Source organism: Camponotus floridanus, unplaced genomic scaffold (assembly GCF_003227725.1).
Source record: "Camponotus floridanus strain SB8 unplaced genomic scaffold, Cflo_v7.5 scaffold260, whole genome shotgun sequence".
NCBI classification, from domain to species: domain Eukaryota; kingdom Metazoa; phylum Arthropoda; class Insecta; order Hymenoptera; family Formicidae; genus Camponotus; species Camponotus floridanus.
In genome coordinates, this window is record NW_020229393.1 from 1 (window position 1) to 15,976 (window position 15,976).

The 15,976-nt window shown below is 41.8% G+C and overlaps 1 protein-coding gene across 1 annotated transcript; it reads right to left on the reverse strand.

Annotated features, from left to right (window-relative positions):
• Positions 1–7,655: 7,655 nt before the first annotated feature.
• On the reverse strand, positions 7,656–8,348 carry LOC105251736. Its single transcript, XM_011258716.2, has one exon. The coding sequence runs from the start codon at positions 8,346–8,348 to the stop codon at positions 7,656–7,658; it is 693 nt and encodes a 230-aa protein (XP_011257018.2).
• Between the last annotated feature and the right edge of the window lie 7,628 nt (positions 8,349–15,976).

Sequence of the window (15,976 nt, forward strand, 5' to 3'; positions counted from 1 at the left end):
ATAATTGGAGCAAGGTAAATAAATAATAAATAATATAATAATATATACAGGGTCTACCAAAAGTGTGGAAACCCCTAAATATCTCGGAAAATATACGTTTTACAGAAAAGTGTTTCCAACAAAAGTTGTAGGGTTTAAGAAGATCTATATACTGATTCTATCAGTTTGACCTTGGATGGCGTCGTCAAGGTTAGGTCAAGGTCACATTGACTTTTTTAAATGAACACCCCCTACATTTGATTGCATATTCTTAATAGCTTAATTCAAGAGCTTTCCAAAACACTATAATAATGTTCATTTTTATTAAGTACTTTGCGAGTTATGAGGGTTGAATGATAGAGTAGCGCCGGTATTAACATTATCCAAGGTGTACTACATGGAGGTTACTCGCTCGGATTTGCATCTGTTGTGTGTGTGATCCAGCTAACTAAGGCAAGATCGATTCCTCAACATATCCTCATATTTCGCTGAAGTCAAATTGCCAAAAAAATTGCTCCATAAAACGTGTATGAAACGTCTCGTTAGTTCCTTCATTTACCGCTATGTGACGCACTACATGCAGTCTAACTCGCATTTAAAATTCAACTAAGAATGTATAAAGCTATCAAAGAACGAGCACCTTCTAACTTCAGCTTTGAGCAAGCAGAAATTAATTGTTATCGTCCAAATACAACGTACGATTAATTAAAATTAAACGTTTTAAAAATGGCTGGCGACTTGTCGGAACGTGAAAGAATCACTATCCTCATGATGCGTGGATGGGGTGATAACGAAAGATCGTTCTCTGATGTCGTTCGATTATTTAATGACACGTATCCGAACCGTCGAATTAATAAGTCCACTGTGTTAAAAACAATAGAACGTTTTAGACAAACTGGTAGCGTAAGAAATCGCTCTAAGTCAGGAAGACCATTGTCTGCAACCAACGAAGAAAAACAACTTGATGTTCTGCAGACATTTATTGAAGATCCCAATTCTAGTGTTCAGAGAGTCGCTCAAACTCACGATATTGCTCCCATGTCGGTTTGGAGAATTTTAAAGAAGAACAAGTTCCATCCATATAAATTGCAATACGTTCAAGAATTGCAAAACGGAGATGAGGAGCGTCGTATACATTTCTGTGAAAGAATGATGGCACTAATAGATGTCCGGCCCATCTTCCCTTATCAAATTGTTTTCACAGACGAGGCAACTTTTACCTTAACGGGAGAAGTTAATAATCAAAATTTTCGTTTCTGGTCAGATGAGAATCCGAATTGGGTGCGGGAAACTCACACACAACATCCACAAAAAATAAATGTATGGTGCGGAATAATAGATGGCTATTTAATAGGGCCGTTTTTTTTTGAAGAATATTTGAACGCTCAAAGGTATGAGAGATTACTTGTTGATCAAATAATTCCAGCCATACAGAATACTTTTCCAAATAATTTCCAAGAAATATGGTTTCAGCATGATGGAGCTCCTGCTCATTTTGGTGCAGGACCACGTCGTATTTTAAATGAGACTTTTCCGCTACGGTGGATAGGAAGAAGGAACGGAAATGAGGGAGGAGAGGATTGGCCACCTCGGTCACCAGATCTAACTCCTCTTGATTATTATCTATGGGGATATCTGAAGAGTAAGGTTTACAGAACAAAACCTAAAACCATTCACGAATTGATACAGCGAATAAGGGATGAAATGGCTTTGATACCTTTTGAAACGAATCGTAAAGTCATTTCTACATTCTACAAAGATTAGCATATTGTCAGGAAGTAAATGGCAGCCACTTTCAGCATTTACTTTAACACATTGAAACACATTTGCAATCGTTTGGTGCAACCTAACCTGATCTCTGTATACACGCACCGCACGCACGCACACGCACACATTTCGAACAATTATTATGATAAATGAGCATCCACAAATTTATTTACTGTTTACTATGTCGATTGCTTTCCAGGTCTTTAAATGCTCGATTGTAATTTGGTTGGGTCTTTGCTTTTGCTGACTGGATCCACGACCGATCTTGCCTTAGTTAGCTGGATCACACACACAACAGATGCAAATCCGAGCGAGTAACCTCCATGTAGTACACCTTGGATAATGTTAATACCGGCGCTACTCTATCATTCAACCCTCATAACTCGCAAAGTACTTAATAAAAATGAACATTATTATAGTGTTTTGGAAAGCTCTTGAATTAAGCTATAAGAATATGCAATCAAATGTAGGGGGTGTCATTTAAAAAAGTCAATGTGACCTTGACCTGACCTTGACGACGCCATCCAAGGTCAAACTGATAGAATCAGTATATAGATCTTCTTAAACCCTACAACTTTTGTTGGAAACACTTTTCTGTAAAACGTATATTTTCCGAGATATTTAGGGGTTTCCACACTTTTGGTAGACCCTGTATATATATATATATATATATATTATATATATATATATATATATAATAATTACAATTTAATTTTTAATTTATATTATTTTTACTTATTACATATTTAATTTATATTATATTTTTAATTTATATTTTCATTTTATAGGCAAAGGTGTATTAAAACAGATAGAAAATGAAAATGCTGATCTACCAACAAATACACATTTAAAGAAAACAAGTGTAGAAACAAATACACATTCAAAGAAAACAAGTGTAGAAACACACGATTCAATTAATAATACAGGTACAATTAATAATTTATGCCAATGTATGAACTATTATTTTTTAAAGTGATATAAATCCTTTTCTTTTGTTTCAAGAGATTTACATTTGTCTGTAATTGAAAGAAACTTTAAGTCGTATATTTGGTAAAAAAATTTTTGCTCTGTAAACTCTGTAACTCTTTAGCTCTATCTTTTTTTCGCTCTTTGCTCTTTCTTTTTTACTCTACAGTGCTACAGCTTATAAAGATACAGCGTTAGAGCATTTTTACAGAATAGACCCATAACTTGTCATTTTTCAAAATTATACTTATTTCCAATTTTAAATTCACTTTCAAAAAGAAAAAATCTCATATATTTTATTTTACATTAAAGAAACTGATAATATGTAATTTTCATATATAATATTACACAACATGATGTACTAGTATTATATTTACTTTAAAATTATAGACAAAATATGTATATTGGAACAAAAAAAGTATGTAAATATGAAACATGTAAAAATTATTATATGTACATGCATCGATTAGCTATATTATTATTATTTTATTAAGTATAATGTAATTACAATTGTATTTAACTAAATAATAATAATGTAGATTGTAGAGATAATCGATATAAGTATATGTAATAATTTTATTTTTAATATTATTTAAGAGTTTTAAATATAAATATTTAACAATTTATTGTTTTTTTATTGTTGTAGAACATGATTTAAATCATAATATAAAAAATACACATTATCCTGAAGCTTTTAAAACTGATTCTATTAATACTTGTAAGTACTAGATTATATTATATTGTGATTTATATATACATATATTTTATTATTTTACAATATGTTTTAATTTACAGCAATGACACATTTTGAACGATATATTATTCGAAAACTATTAGATATAGATTTCAAAGTTTCAGCAATACACGAACAACAAAGAAATATGAATATAAAAATAGATAATATTAAAAATCAAATTCAGACATTTGGGTTAGATGATAAAATAAGAAAAAAAGATGTTGAATCAGATTACATGGAACTTTTTCCTGTAGAAACTTTAGAAAAATTACAAGAATTGGAACAACTATTAATTAATAATAAGATTAACCGTAAAGCATTAGTATGTATATTTTAAAAAATAAACTTTTATAACGATATAAAAATTAAAAATACTTAACTTTATTTATTTTTTTAGATGATACAATTGGCACGAATTTTTTTTTTTTTTTTTTTTTCCGCTGGCCGGGAGGTGGAAATGCTTGATGCACACCCCTGGGTCGGCCCAGGCGGTAGTGTGGGACTGAGTGCGATGGGTAGTGGGCGTGATAACCCCCAGCTACCCGTACGTTATCCACTAAAACCACCCCCTGGGGGGGGAGGCAACCCGAAAGTTGCCTCCCCCCTTACCATCTGAACCTTCCTTTCTCCATATGCCCTTTCGGGAGGGACCGTTTGACACATTACTTCTTCCGGTAGGAAGAAGTAATGTGTCAAACGGTCCCTCTCGAAAGGGCATATGGAGAAAGGAAGGTTCAGATGGTAAGGGGGGGGGGCAACTTCCAGAGTCCGCGCTTATGGCGCCCTTCAATAATTATTTACAACACATACTGGACATACACTAATCCTACACTCTGTTGTCGTCATCGTCTCCGTCATCTTTGTCGACGTCATCAGTTATTCTCGGGGGCCTTCCCCTCCGCCTCCGAGCCCCTCTGATTGAAGGGCTCAGAGGCGAAGAGAGAGGCAAACCCTGGGAGGACGCCACCAGAAGCTGTGCCTGTGCCTGTCGCTCCCTCTCATCAGCCTCCTTAGCAGCCATCACAGTCTCCGCGAAACCAGCCACTGCCAGCCACGCTTCACAAGAATCCAGCATCGCCGCGACCATATGATCCAGGGTCATATCCGCTGCTCGTTGCACAGGATCAGCAACATCTAGATCTATTTCCTCCACGTCGATCAGGCCAGTTACAGGGGCAACCGCCAATACAGGGTCTTCTTCAGCCATTGCCGAGCCATCATCATCCGTCCCCAACACCAGGGCAACCGGCCTCGGGAGAGGGGGAGGAGGAGGTGCTCTACCTATCCTTTCAATAAGCTGGCTTCTTTCATCCTGCCACCTGCTACAGTAGGACAGTGTGTGCTCAGGCGTGTCTACATCGCCCGAATCACATGCCGCACACGCTGAATCAGGGACTTGTCGTATCCTGTGTAAATAGGACCCAAAACACCCGTGTCCACTTAACATCTGGGTGAGTCTAAAGGTAAGTCCTCCGCTTCTCCTATTCATCCACTCATTCATTCGCGGACGAATCACCGACATTGTTCTGGCGCCTGCCAAACCCGGTTTAGCCAGGTAAGTAGCCCACATTTCCAGAGTTTTATCACTCTCCTGCTCACGTATCACGACCAAACATCTTCTGTCGTAGATTCCTTCAGATCTGAGGACCAGCACCCGCTCAAAGGTTCTTCGACGTTCATCCGCTAGGAGGAGTATTGGAGGAATCCTCGCCAACAGTAATGCAGCATCAAGAGAAATCGTCCTGTACGCCGCAATAACCCTGGTAGCTATAGTATGCAATACCTTATTCATACCTCTCTGTGACTTTGTTGATGCTTTCAGTGCATTACTCCAAACCGGAGCAGCATACAGGAGGACGGATAGCACTACATTAGCATACAGACGTCTTTTGGCCTCGCCTGGACCCCTGAGATTAGGCATCAATCTACAGAGAGCTCCGATGACTTTACTCGCTTTACCAGCTACTTGCGCGAAATGTTCGTGAAAATTAAGCCGTTCATCTATAAAAACACCCAAGTATTTCATGTATTTTCCAGTCTGTATTACGTCTCTATCGACGTGAATACAGGGGTACGATCTCTTCCCCCTCCGTCTTGATAGGAGAACTGCTTCTGTCTTCTGAGTAGCGACTCTAATTCCAATAGAACTGATTCGATCCAAAGTTCTTGCTACCTGCGAATTAACGCGCCTAACAGCCATGTCGATCGTATACGCCGACGCAATGATGAGCGTATCATCCGCGTAACAGATTACTTGACAGCCATACTCGATACCACCACCAAGAACACGATCATAACCGACATTCCATAACAGGGGGCCCAGGACTGAGCCCTGGGGCACCCCTGCCGTCATCGGTCTAACTTTCACACCGCCTGGTATGGCATATTCCACGGATCTTTCGAATAAATATCCATCAATAATTCGTCTCAAGTAATCTGGAAATTCCTTTCTCAACATCTCCCGCCTGATGATCGGCCATGGGATTGAGTTAAAGGCATTCTCAATGTCGAGACTGACAGCCAAGACTACACCGCCTTCTCGAAACGCCATTTCCGCCGCATTTTTCAGTCTCGCCAGAGCATCACATGTAGATTTACCAGCCACAAATCCATATTGGTCCTCTGATAAGGCAGCGCTTTCTGCTTCCGCCATCCATGCATTAATTCTACCGGCAATAATCCGCTCTAATAGTTTGGCAATGTCCATGAGTAGACAGATCGGTCTTACCTTAGGCAGCTCTCCTTCAAGGGTGACTTCTTTCGGAATCAAAACAAGCCTGGCTCGCTTCCATAATCGCGGGAAGGTGCCAGATCTTAGGCATACAGTGAAACACTCCGCAACTTTTTCCATCATTTCAATGGGAGCAACTTTCAACACTCTTGAAGGAATGCCGTCCAAACCTGGCGCCGAATTGCGAGCACTATCTTTGATAACTCGATATATTTCCGCAGAATCGACAGTACACTGCTCATCCCAGAAGGGGACCGTCCAAATTGTATGCGGATCCGTCTCTGTACCATTTGGAAAGAGTCTGTCTATCAACGTCTGCATCAATAATGGGTCCATTATCTCTGTTAACGCAGGGGCTGCTGTCCGCAGGCGACCCAACACCAATTTATACGGAAGGCCCCAAGGGTCTTCGTCTATAAGACTAAGTAGCTCTTTCCACGCACGAGTTTTTGCAGCAACTATTGCTACTCGTAACCTCTTTTTGGCAAGTCGATAGGACTGTTGACGACGATTCACCTCATCTGCGCTCATAACACCTCGCGTATGTCTAATAACGGCTCTACACCACCTACGCCTACTCGAGATAGCTTCAGATCTTAAATTTCTGATTTCGTCACACCACCAGTATGCCGACTTTTTGCCTAAAGGTCTAGCTAACCTAGGCGTGCTACAATCTGCAGCCTCGCGCATCACGGTGGCTATCCAGTTCGCAAACTCATCCGCTGTACTATTTTCTAGTGATAGGTGGCATATAGCAGAACTCCAGATCAGAGCAGCCTGAAACCTGTCTACGTCCATTTTCCTCCAATTCCAATCTAGTGATGAACGACCAGGAGGAACTGAAGGCACGCCAGGTTCCAGCTCAAATGCGATATAATTATGATCCGAGAGAGTCTCAGTGTTCTGCATTACTCGCCAGTTCATCACCTTACATACAAGTCTCGGAGTACACCATGTCAGATCTACAACTGACGAACCTTGCGGACGCACACATGTAGGCACGTTACCAATGTTCAAGATCCTCAGATCCAGACCTGCTGCCCAAATTTCGACGTGATCACCTCTTACATTTGCAGCTCGAGCGCCCCATAGTATTGAAGCAGCATTAAAATCTCCACCTATTATTGTTTCAGAGGTCGCAGAACGAAGAAATTCCGCCATTTCATCAAGCCTTTGGATCATGCGTTGAGGAGAATCGCTCGGAGGTAGGTAACAGCTTATCATATTTGTAGATTTAAATTCAACGATAACAAAGCCATCACACTTCCTTCTTACCTTTACAGGACCAAGGTTAGCGCGGCCATCCCACCAGATGGCAGCCATGCCCTTCCTACACAAGGACAATGAAGGGCCATCCTGAAGACTATACGGCGGCTCCGAGATCAAGCACACATCAATGCTCCATTCTTTTACATGCTGTATAAGTAAGTCGTACGCAGCACGACTTCGATTTAGGTTGCACTGCACAACGCGCATTTAACTGCCTGAAGGAGTCATTTCTACCTGTCTCCGATTCAGGTCATCATTGCCAGGCAGAGACCCACAACCCATCGCACCAATACGATGCTGCGCATCTCTACCAGCCGCCGAACACAATGCACACTTAAGTTGCGCAGAACAATCCTTTGCCACGTGCCCCGTCTGGCCACAGCGAAAACACAATCCGCGTCGATCTATATTACATCTACAATTCGCCTGTACGTGTCCAAACTCCCAACATCTCCAACACTGCATCGGCTTCGCGTCGAGGAACTCTATTCTGGCATTGACCCAACCTATTTTAATCCTCCTCCGATTAGCCACTCTAGTAGCAGCAGCCAGAGGAAGCTTGGCCCAAGTCATGTAGAGACCATTATACATAGGTCTCATAGGGCTAATCGTTACCTCGTTCTCTTTACAGCCACCAGCACTTGCTACCGCAGCAGCCATCTCATCAAACGTCGCGGACTCATCGACTCCAACTATCCTTAGTTCACCTTGCCGAACCGGACGGGTCACAGATGCCGTTTCACCTAGAACTTTGGTAAGTTCACTCTTTAATTTTTCAGCTAGTTCGTCACCATTAGGACCCAAAACCTCGATGAGAAGCGCACCGCCCAATGACCTCCTAATCCTCGTGTTTTTGATTCCCATATCTTGAAGCGAGATGTTATCTTTCGCCTTACGCATAGCGTCGGCATATGAGAATCCTTCCGTAATGCCCTTAATAGCCACTGCCGCACTTCGGGGGGCTTTCCAGCGTATACTCCTCTTGTCAGTCTCTCCTTGCTTATTTGTGATATCATTCCTATCTACACTATTTACATTATTATTCCTACTGTTTACAGCAGATCGAGTTTTCCTTGGATCTCTTGGCAGAGGCCCGTATCCACTAGCTCCAGGAGCATCAGCCTCAACTGGAGAATCAACATATGGCCGCGGAGGGGGGGATTCCTCCTCCCCCGCCCCCCCGTCACCTCCTCACTCTTCCTTTGGCAGCGCTCCAGTCGCTGTTTGTATCCCCGCCAGACATACCGATGCTCTCAAGGGCACCGGGAGTCTGCGGGGGCCGGGGGGTAGGAGCATTTTCACGAGGTGGGACCAATTGTATATCGCTCTTCACCCTGACCCTCGGGTTATTCCGAGGGAGGGGAGAACTCACCTGGTCTCCCAACTTCACCGTTTGAGACAGCAACCTTCTGTCTCCAACAGGTTGCATTTGCCTAATTACCTCCTTCGTTATTCTTCTTACTAATTCCTCTTTTTCTTTTTCAGAATCAACATGGGACATCAACGGACCATCCCTCTCGGATCTTCCAGGACGAACGTCACACGACGGCGGACCCATTGGCGGAAACTCTTCTTCTTTCGGGTAAGTATTCTTTAGTACTATTTTACTTTTTCCTAATCCTTCTTTTCTTTTTCCAGGTTTACTATCTTCTTCGAACTCCAGCGGACGACTCCTCTTCAATCGATCCTGGGCATCCTCCGACGGTGTACCGGCCATCAGGGATTCGCCATCCTGCAGGTAAGTATCTCCACTTCTTATATTAGTACTATCTGATGGGGACCCCATGATTGGCAGCATCGGGGTCACTCTGTCTATTTTGGTCTTTAAAAGCTGAATACGACTTGCCTCCGTTCGCTCCTTGTCCTCCATGGCTCTCAAGGCTTTGGCCTGCAGGTCTGCGACAAGCTCTGTCAGCGCGCTTACCTCGTTTTTTAGTTTGTTTATTTCCTTTTCGTATAGATCTATCCTCGACGTTTTCTCGATGTTCTGTTTTTTCAAATAGGCGATATCTCCGTTATCTTGAATTCTTTCGGAGAGTAGCTGCACCAACATAGTGAGCGCAGACGTCCTCTCCGACATACGCTTCATTAACGGACCTTGCATGGTCTTACACTTCTTTCTAATGAAATCGAGCTCGTCAATCCACCTTTGAGCCATAGCGCCTAGGTTCGGAGTCGATCTGTTTCTTAATTCGTCCATATCCTGAGGAACTTCCTCCAATTCCATAATTATCCTTTTAGCTACTTTCTCTTTATTTAGGAAGGGCTTTCTACCTCTCATTCTTCCCCCCTTTTCAATGGAGAGAGGGGGGCAGTATCCTCTTCCTCTGGCCTTGCCAGCGACGAGACTATCGCCACCGGCTGCTCATCGACCCGCTGCTCTTCCTCCTCGGGCTGTTCTCCGTCCGTTGACCATTCGTCATCGTTCGCCGAATCTCTTCTGGAAGGGGAGGCTGGCCTGGGCTTTTTTCTGGACGGACGGGCATACTTCGATTTTAATTTAGCTCCACGGGGTCTGGACACTCGTTGTCCCGCCGATTCTCCAGTCGTTTCCAGCTCAGAGCTCAGATATTCCTTTCTTCCTTTTTGGCCCGGAACTTTTAGGCCTGGAGCTGCTTTGGTTGCTTTTTGAGCCAATTTCCGGGCTCGCGTCACTCAGTGAGATTGCGATAGCCTTCTTAATTGACCGCTGTATCTTTACCGCTTCTCTCATACACGGGCTTTCCGTTCCTTCAGTTAAAGCTGCTTGCCATTCAGGAGCAGCAAATCTTCCGCGTCTTGTGGCGGCCTGCCTAGGAGTGACTGGGTCTTTCCGGCAGGACACGTATGTGTCCCCCTCATCTTCTCTCTCACTCTCCGTTATTCTCTCTGGTGATGCATCCTTGGCGGCCACTTCTCTCTTCGCAGTAGTCATGTTTCCTGGCGTGCCTGCGGTGCACACTTCAGGAAGCCCATTGTCTGATGACGACGTGGCGGGAACTGGGACGATATCCCCACCGCGCCGATTCTGAGGGCTCCGATCACCCTCTGAGATCGTAAGTTTCTTATCATGTTCCGTGTTCATTATCCATTTGTCATAGTGCGTTTTTTTTGTCCAGAGGGCGCCTCTCTGGGGTGGTTTTATAAGGACCACCATCCCTACACCATCCTCTATCATACAACAGCGGAACAGAGAATTCAATTCAAGGCCCGAGTTGTGTATTTGGTCTTGACCACCAGTCGGCGCCTCTTTATTACACTAGGTTGTTGTTTGTGCCAATCTGTCATTGTTCCATCTAATGCGCATCCAAATTTGACACCTCGATTCTTCTGCGCAGCCCAGTCAAAAAATCTGGACCCATGGGGGGAGGGGGGGGGCTAATAGGTTGTAGTTCTTGTGGCGCGTATCCCCCCCGAAGCATCCCTTCCTACTGCGCAACATCCAAAGTTCGTGCCGACGCTACATATTTTCCGGGTCTTCTCCTATTGGCGAGCACGATTCCGTTGACCTTTTTACCCAATGGGTCTTATTTCAGGCGGTTTTTGGCCATTTAGCGGCAGATGTTCAGTCGACCAATGAGACTCGGAGCTGTACGCCGCACCACGTTTTGCATATGTAGACTATCTACTACAATATTATGTTATACTAATCGCATTTACGTTACAATTATTTCCTATATACGTTATTCCCGTAATATTTATTCGTAATAACATTAACATTACATTATTAATTGTAAAACACTACGATTATTACAGTATTATATCTTTCCGCCTCCATCTTGTATTCAGTCTCGTCCGCCAGTAGCATTAGACCGTTTAAAATCGGCCTCAAATTCGGTCGCACATGGAGACGCGCCTATATGCCGCGTTTACGATCGCGACTCATGAGGTCCACAAGATGGCCTCCGCGCATTTACATCCCGTGTGACAGCTCGATATCAACGTGATTTTTACACTAATTATAACTCATCAGTGCGTTCTAACATCTTTTATTCGCTTCTTGATAGTTCTTTTTATTTACAGGAACCTATAGTTTCGCACCGCGAAACACTTTCTACATCGAGTGCAGTGGTCGCCTAATGCGATTAATATATCGATCTGTCCGACCGAGATGCACGTCCCTCGCATTATCACAGGGCCTATTATTCATCTAATTAATTAATTAAATATGTCACCTGATCTCATCTGAGGCAAAAGAGACAGGCGCGGGAGTCCCTCTCATGCGGATCTAACCTTCTTTATTTTCGTACTATAAGTACATTGCTAAATCTATTTACATAGCAGTAAAACCATTATTTAACACAATTATTCTTATCTAGATTTATACTGGGTCAGTCGGATATATTTCCTACAACAGCTAATAATTTATTATACTAGTTATGTCTATCCACAGTTCTTTGTATCTGTCGCAAGTTCTGTATTACATTTTATACATTTTTGTACATACATTCGCCCGCGCACTTGTACAACTTATTTACCCTAAACTAGTTAGCTTTTGCTCCCTTTTTTACAGAGATTTCATCCATATTATTTCCACGCGTGAGGACAGCTTACACTTATTGCTCCTGTCACTGTCCATGCGCACGCAGAACTTGACTATTATCGGGGAGTAACTATTATGGTCGTACGTCCTCTCTATTCAATCTTGAATTTAGCACCCGCGCGCTGCGTCGAGAGTCGATCTTGGTTGATGGCGCATCGACGTCATCTCTCTTTCTGGTGTCGCAGGTTTGCCATCCCACTTTTGAGCACGCGCGCGTTGCGTAGATCATCCTTGTATTTCACACTGCGCATCTGCACTCCTGCCTGCACTCATTGCGAAAACCACTTAATTTCTCTGATTGTTAATGTCAAACAATCTGCATAACTTTATCAGATGCACAGCTTGCACTACCGCACTACACCCTGGTTGTTGCACAGTCCTGCATCGTCAGGTATCACTCCTTTTATCGGTTCGCGATTTTCTAACTGGAGGGAGGAGGACAGAGCTATCTGCCAGTTTTCGTCTATTTTTTCACAGAAGAAGTACTTTGCGTCAAAAAATATAGTTAGCGCATTGTTTAAGATATATATATATATATATATATATATATATACAGGGTGATTCAAAATAACCCCTATGTCCGTGAAATGACACATTGTTGAGTCAATTCTAAGACGATTTTTCATTTTGCAAAATTTCGTCCGAAGCTTAGTTTTCGAATTATTAAAGAAAGAAGTTAACGCATGACGAGTCGGATACAAGAGGCAGGCAAGGGTGACGCGAGACCCGTCAGACGCGGGCGCTTACGCGGGGCGCCTGCTGCGATCAGCTGATCGATATACACACAACACACATGCGACACATACATTCTCTCTCTGTCTGCTGTCTGTCTGTCTGTCTCTCTCTCTCTCTCTCTCTTTCATTCGCTCACTCTCTCTCACGTGTATTTTTTTTTTTTTTTTTTTTTTTTTACGAGAGGGGAAAATGCATTTTATGCATACCCATCGGTCGATCCAGTGAGTTATGTGGGACTCGAGTACCAAGTCGAATTACCAACTCGGTACTCCCTACCCACTAAAAACCCCTCTCTTTTCGCGAATTTTCTTTGACACACTGTCCCTCTGTCCTTCCCGAGATCCGTTTTCACATAACGTTAAAAAATAGTTATTATTACCTTGTTCGATGACTTCTGACGTATTGCTGTAATTGCTTGAAGGAGAAATGAATTTTCCGATAGATCGTACGTTCTCAAATTTAACGTAGATATCACGTTGCACAAGACAGAAATCCACACTAAATTATTAACTTTTTGAAAGTTTTTCTTCTTTTATGAACTGCATTCTTTTATAAACTTTAACGTAATCACATTTATTTATTCACTCGATGAGACGAGAAATTTACTGATGACTCTATCACTAATCACTGTCGAATAATAACTGTTGGCGATTAAAAATCACTCGATGAAAGAAACACGCGCGGACACGTTACTACACGATGCGACAATGCGACGATAATTACTCGGCGAGTGCAAGTGCCGCTGCTTCCTTGTCATGGTAGGTTGCGGTAGGTTAAGGTACTACTGGCGCTATCGAATGCGATCATGTGTTCGATTGAAGAATGCGTGGTAGACGTAAAGAATAAACATTTAACATATTAATATTATTATCATGAATATGTGTGATGTCCATACATCGTATGATATCTATTTAAAAATTAATTAGATTAAATAAGTGTTTTTAAAATATTTATTACTTTTATACACCCATATTAAATATTAATATTAAATATTTATTTAATTATTTTATCTATATTATTTACTATTTTATTTAACTATTTTATTTAACTATTTTATCTTTAACTATTCTATTTATTTATTTATCTATTTCATCTATTTATTTTTAACTATTTATTATCAATGATCGAAAATCGGTCATTGATAATAAATAGTTAAAAATAAATAGATGAAATAGATAAATGAAAAAATATTAATTAATCGCGTTTTATTCTCTCTCCTCTCTTTTTCTTGTATTTTTAATTGCAAAATAAGATACTCCATACGTTAAAAAATTGGTCGCTCTGAAAAGAGCGGATTGTTTTTGATCGCCTTAAAAAGGGCGGATTAATTTTAAACATTTATAATAAATGTTCGAAGTGGTCCCCATCCATTCTAACGCATGCTCTCATCCGTTTCAATAAATTTTGTTGAACATTTTCCATTACGTCTTCTTCTATGGACCATACGGAATATCGCAATTTTGTTTCCAAATCTTCTACATTTTCAGGGAGCGTTTTGTATATCATTTCCTTGCAGTATCCCCAAAGATAAAAATCCAATGGATTTAAATCCGGGGATCTAGCAGGCCAACGTATCGGACCATATCGGCCCATCCAACGTCCAGGAAACTTGTCGTTTAAAAAAGTTGTTACAATCCTGGCATTGTGTGGACCAGCACCGTCCTGTTGAAAAATAATTTCTTCTCTTTGCGATAGCGGCACCTCTTCCAGGAAATCTGGTAAATTATTCTGTAATAATTCCAGATATGCTCCGCTGGTTAAAATATCCGGGAGGATAACTGGGCCCAGTATTTCTGTTCCCATAATTCCTGTCCAGATATTGAGCTTCCAACGAGTCTGAAAATTTCTGACTCGTGTAGCTCTAGGATTTTCTTCATTCCACAAATGCATATTATGTGGATTAAATATTCCCTCTCGTGTAAATAGCGATTCATCGCTAAATATTATTCGAGAAGGGAATCTAGGATCTCTTTCTACGCTTCTGAGAAAATTTTCACAAAATGTTCTTCTCAGAGGATAATCTTCTGGTCTTAAATGTTGCACGCGAGTATAATGATAAGCGTGCAACTTTTCTTCTCGTAATATCCTCTGTACCGTTGAAAATGAGAGATTGTGCTCTCGAGCAATAGTCCGAATACTTGTCTCAGGCTCTTGCTCGACAGCACGAACCACTTCTTCCGTATTCCGCAAATTTCTTGCGGTTTGGTTTCGTCCAACGTTGTATTTATTCGGAAGAACATTGCCCGTTTCGAATAATCTTTGGGCTGCTCCGAGTATAACATCAGGCATTGGATGTCTCGCCCGATTTGGGTATAATTCGGCGTATCATCTTGCAGCAACGTAATGCTGCCCGTTGGATGTACCGAGTGCCATTATCATATCGTAATATTCTTGAATCGTATAGCTTGCCATCTTTGCTTAACTCTTCTTTTAATAATCGAGCGATTATTGATTTCAATATCGATTGTCTCTCCGTATTTATACGATCCTCGCGGGGGTCCATGCCCCCTCCATGCCTCCCGCGACGAATCCGCGAGTCGCGACCCGCGACACGCGACTCGCGGGGATCGTATAAATACGGAGAGACAATCGATATTGAAATCAATAATCGCTCGATTATTAAAAGAAGAGTTAAGCGAAGATGGCAAGCTATACGATTCAAGAATATTACGATATGATAATGGCACTCGGTACATCCAACGGGCAGCATTACGTTGCTGCAAGACGATACGCCGAATTATACCCAAATCGGGCGAGACATCCAATGCCTGATGTTATACTCGGAGCAGCCCAAAGATTATTCGAAACGGGCAATGTTCTTCCGAATAAACACAACGTTGGACGAAACCGAACCGCAAGAAATTTGCGGAATACGGAAGAAGTGGTTCGTGCTGTCGAGCAAGAGCCTGAGACAAGTATTCGGACTATTGCTCGAGAGCACAATCTCTCATTTTCAACGGTACAGAGGATATTACGAGAAGAAAAGTTGCACGCTTATCATTATACTCGCGTGCAACATTTAAGACCAGAAGATTATCCTCTGAGAAGAACATTTTGTGAAAATTTTCTCAGAAGCGTAGAAAGAGATCCTAGATTCCCTTCTCGAATAATATTTAGCGATGAATCGCTATTTACACGAGAGGGAATATTTAATCCACATAATATGCATTTGTGGAATGAAGAAAATCCTAGAGCTACACGAGTCAGAAATTTTCAGACGTTGGAAGCTCAATATCTGGACAGGAATTATGGGAACAGAAATACTGGGCCC

Excerpts from the sequence above, each read along its gene's own strand:
- LOC105251736 (XM_011258716.2), bottom strand. The coding sequence starts at position 8,348 with ATGCGTAAGGCGAAAGATAACATCTCGCTTCAAGATATGGGAATCAAA.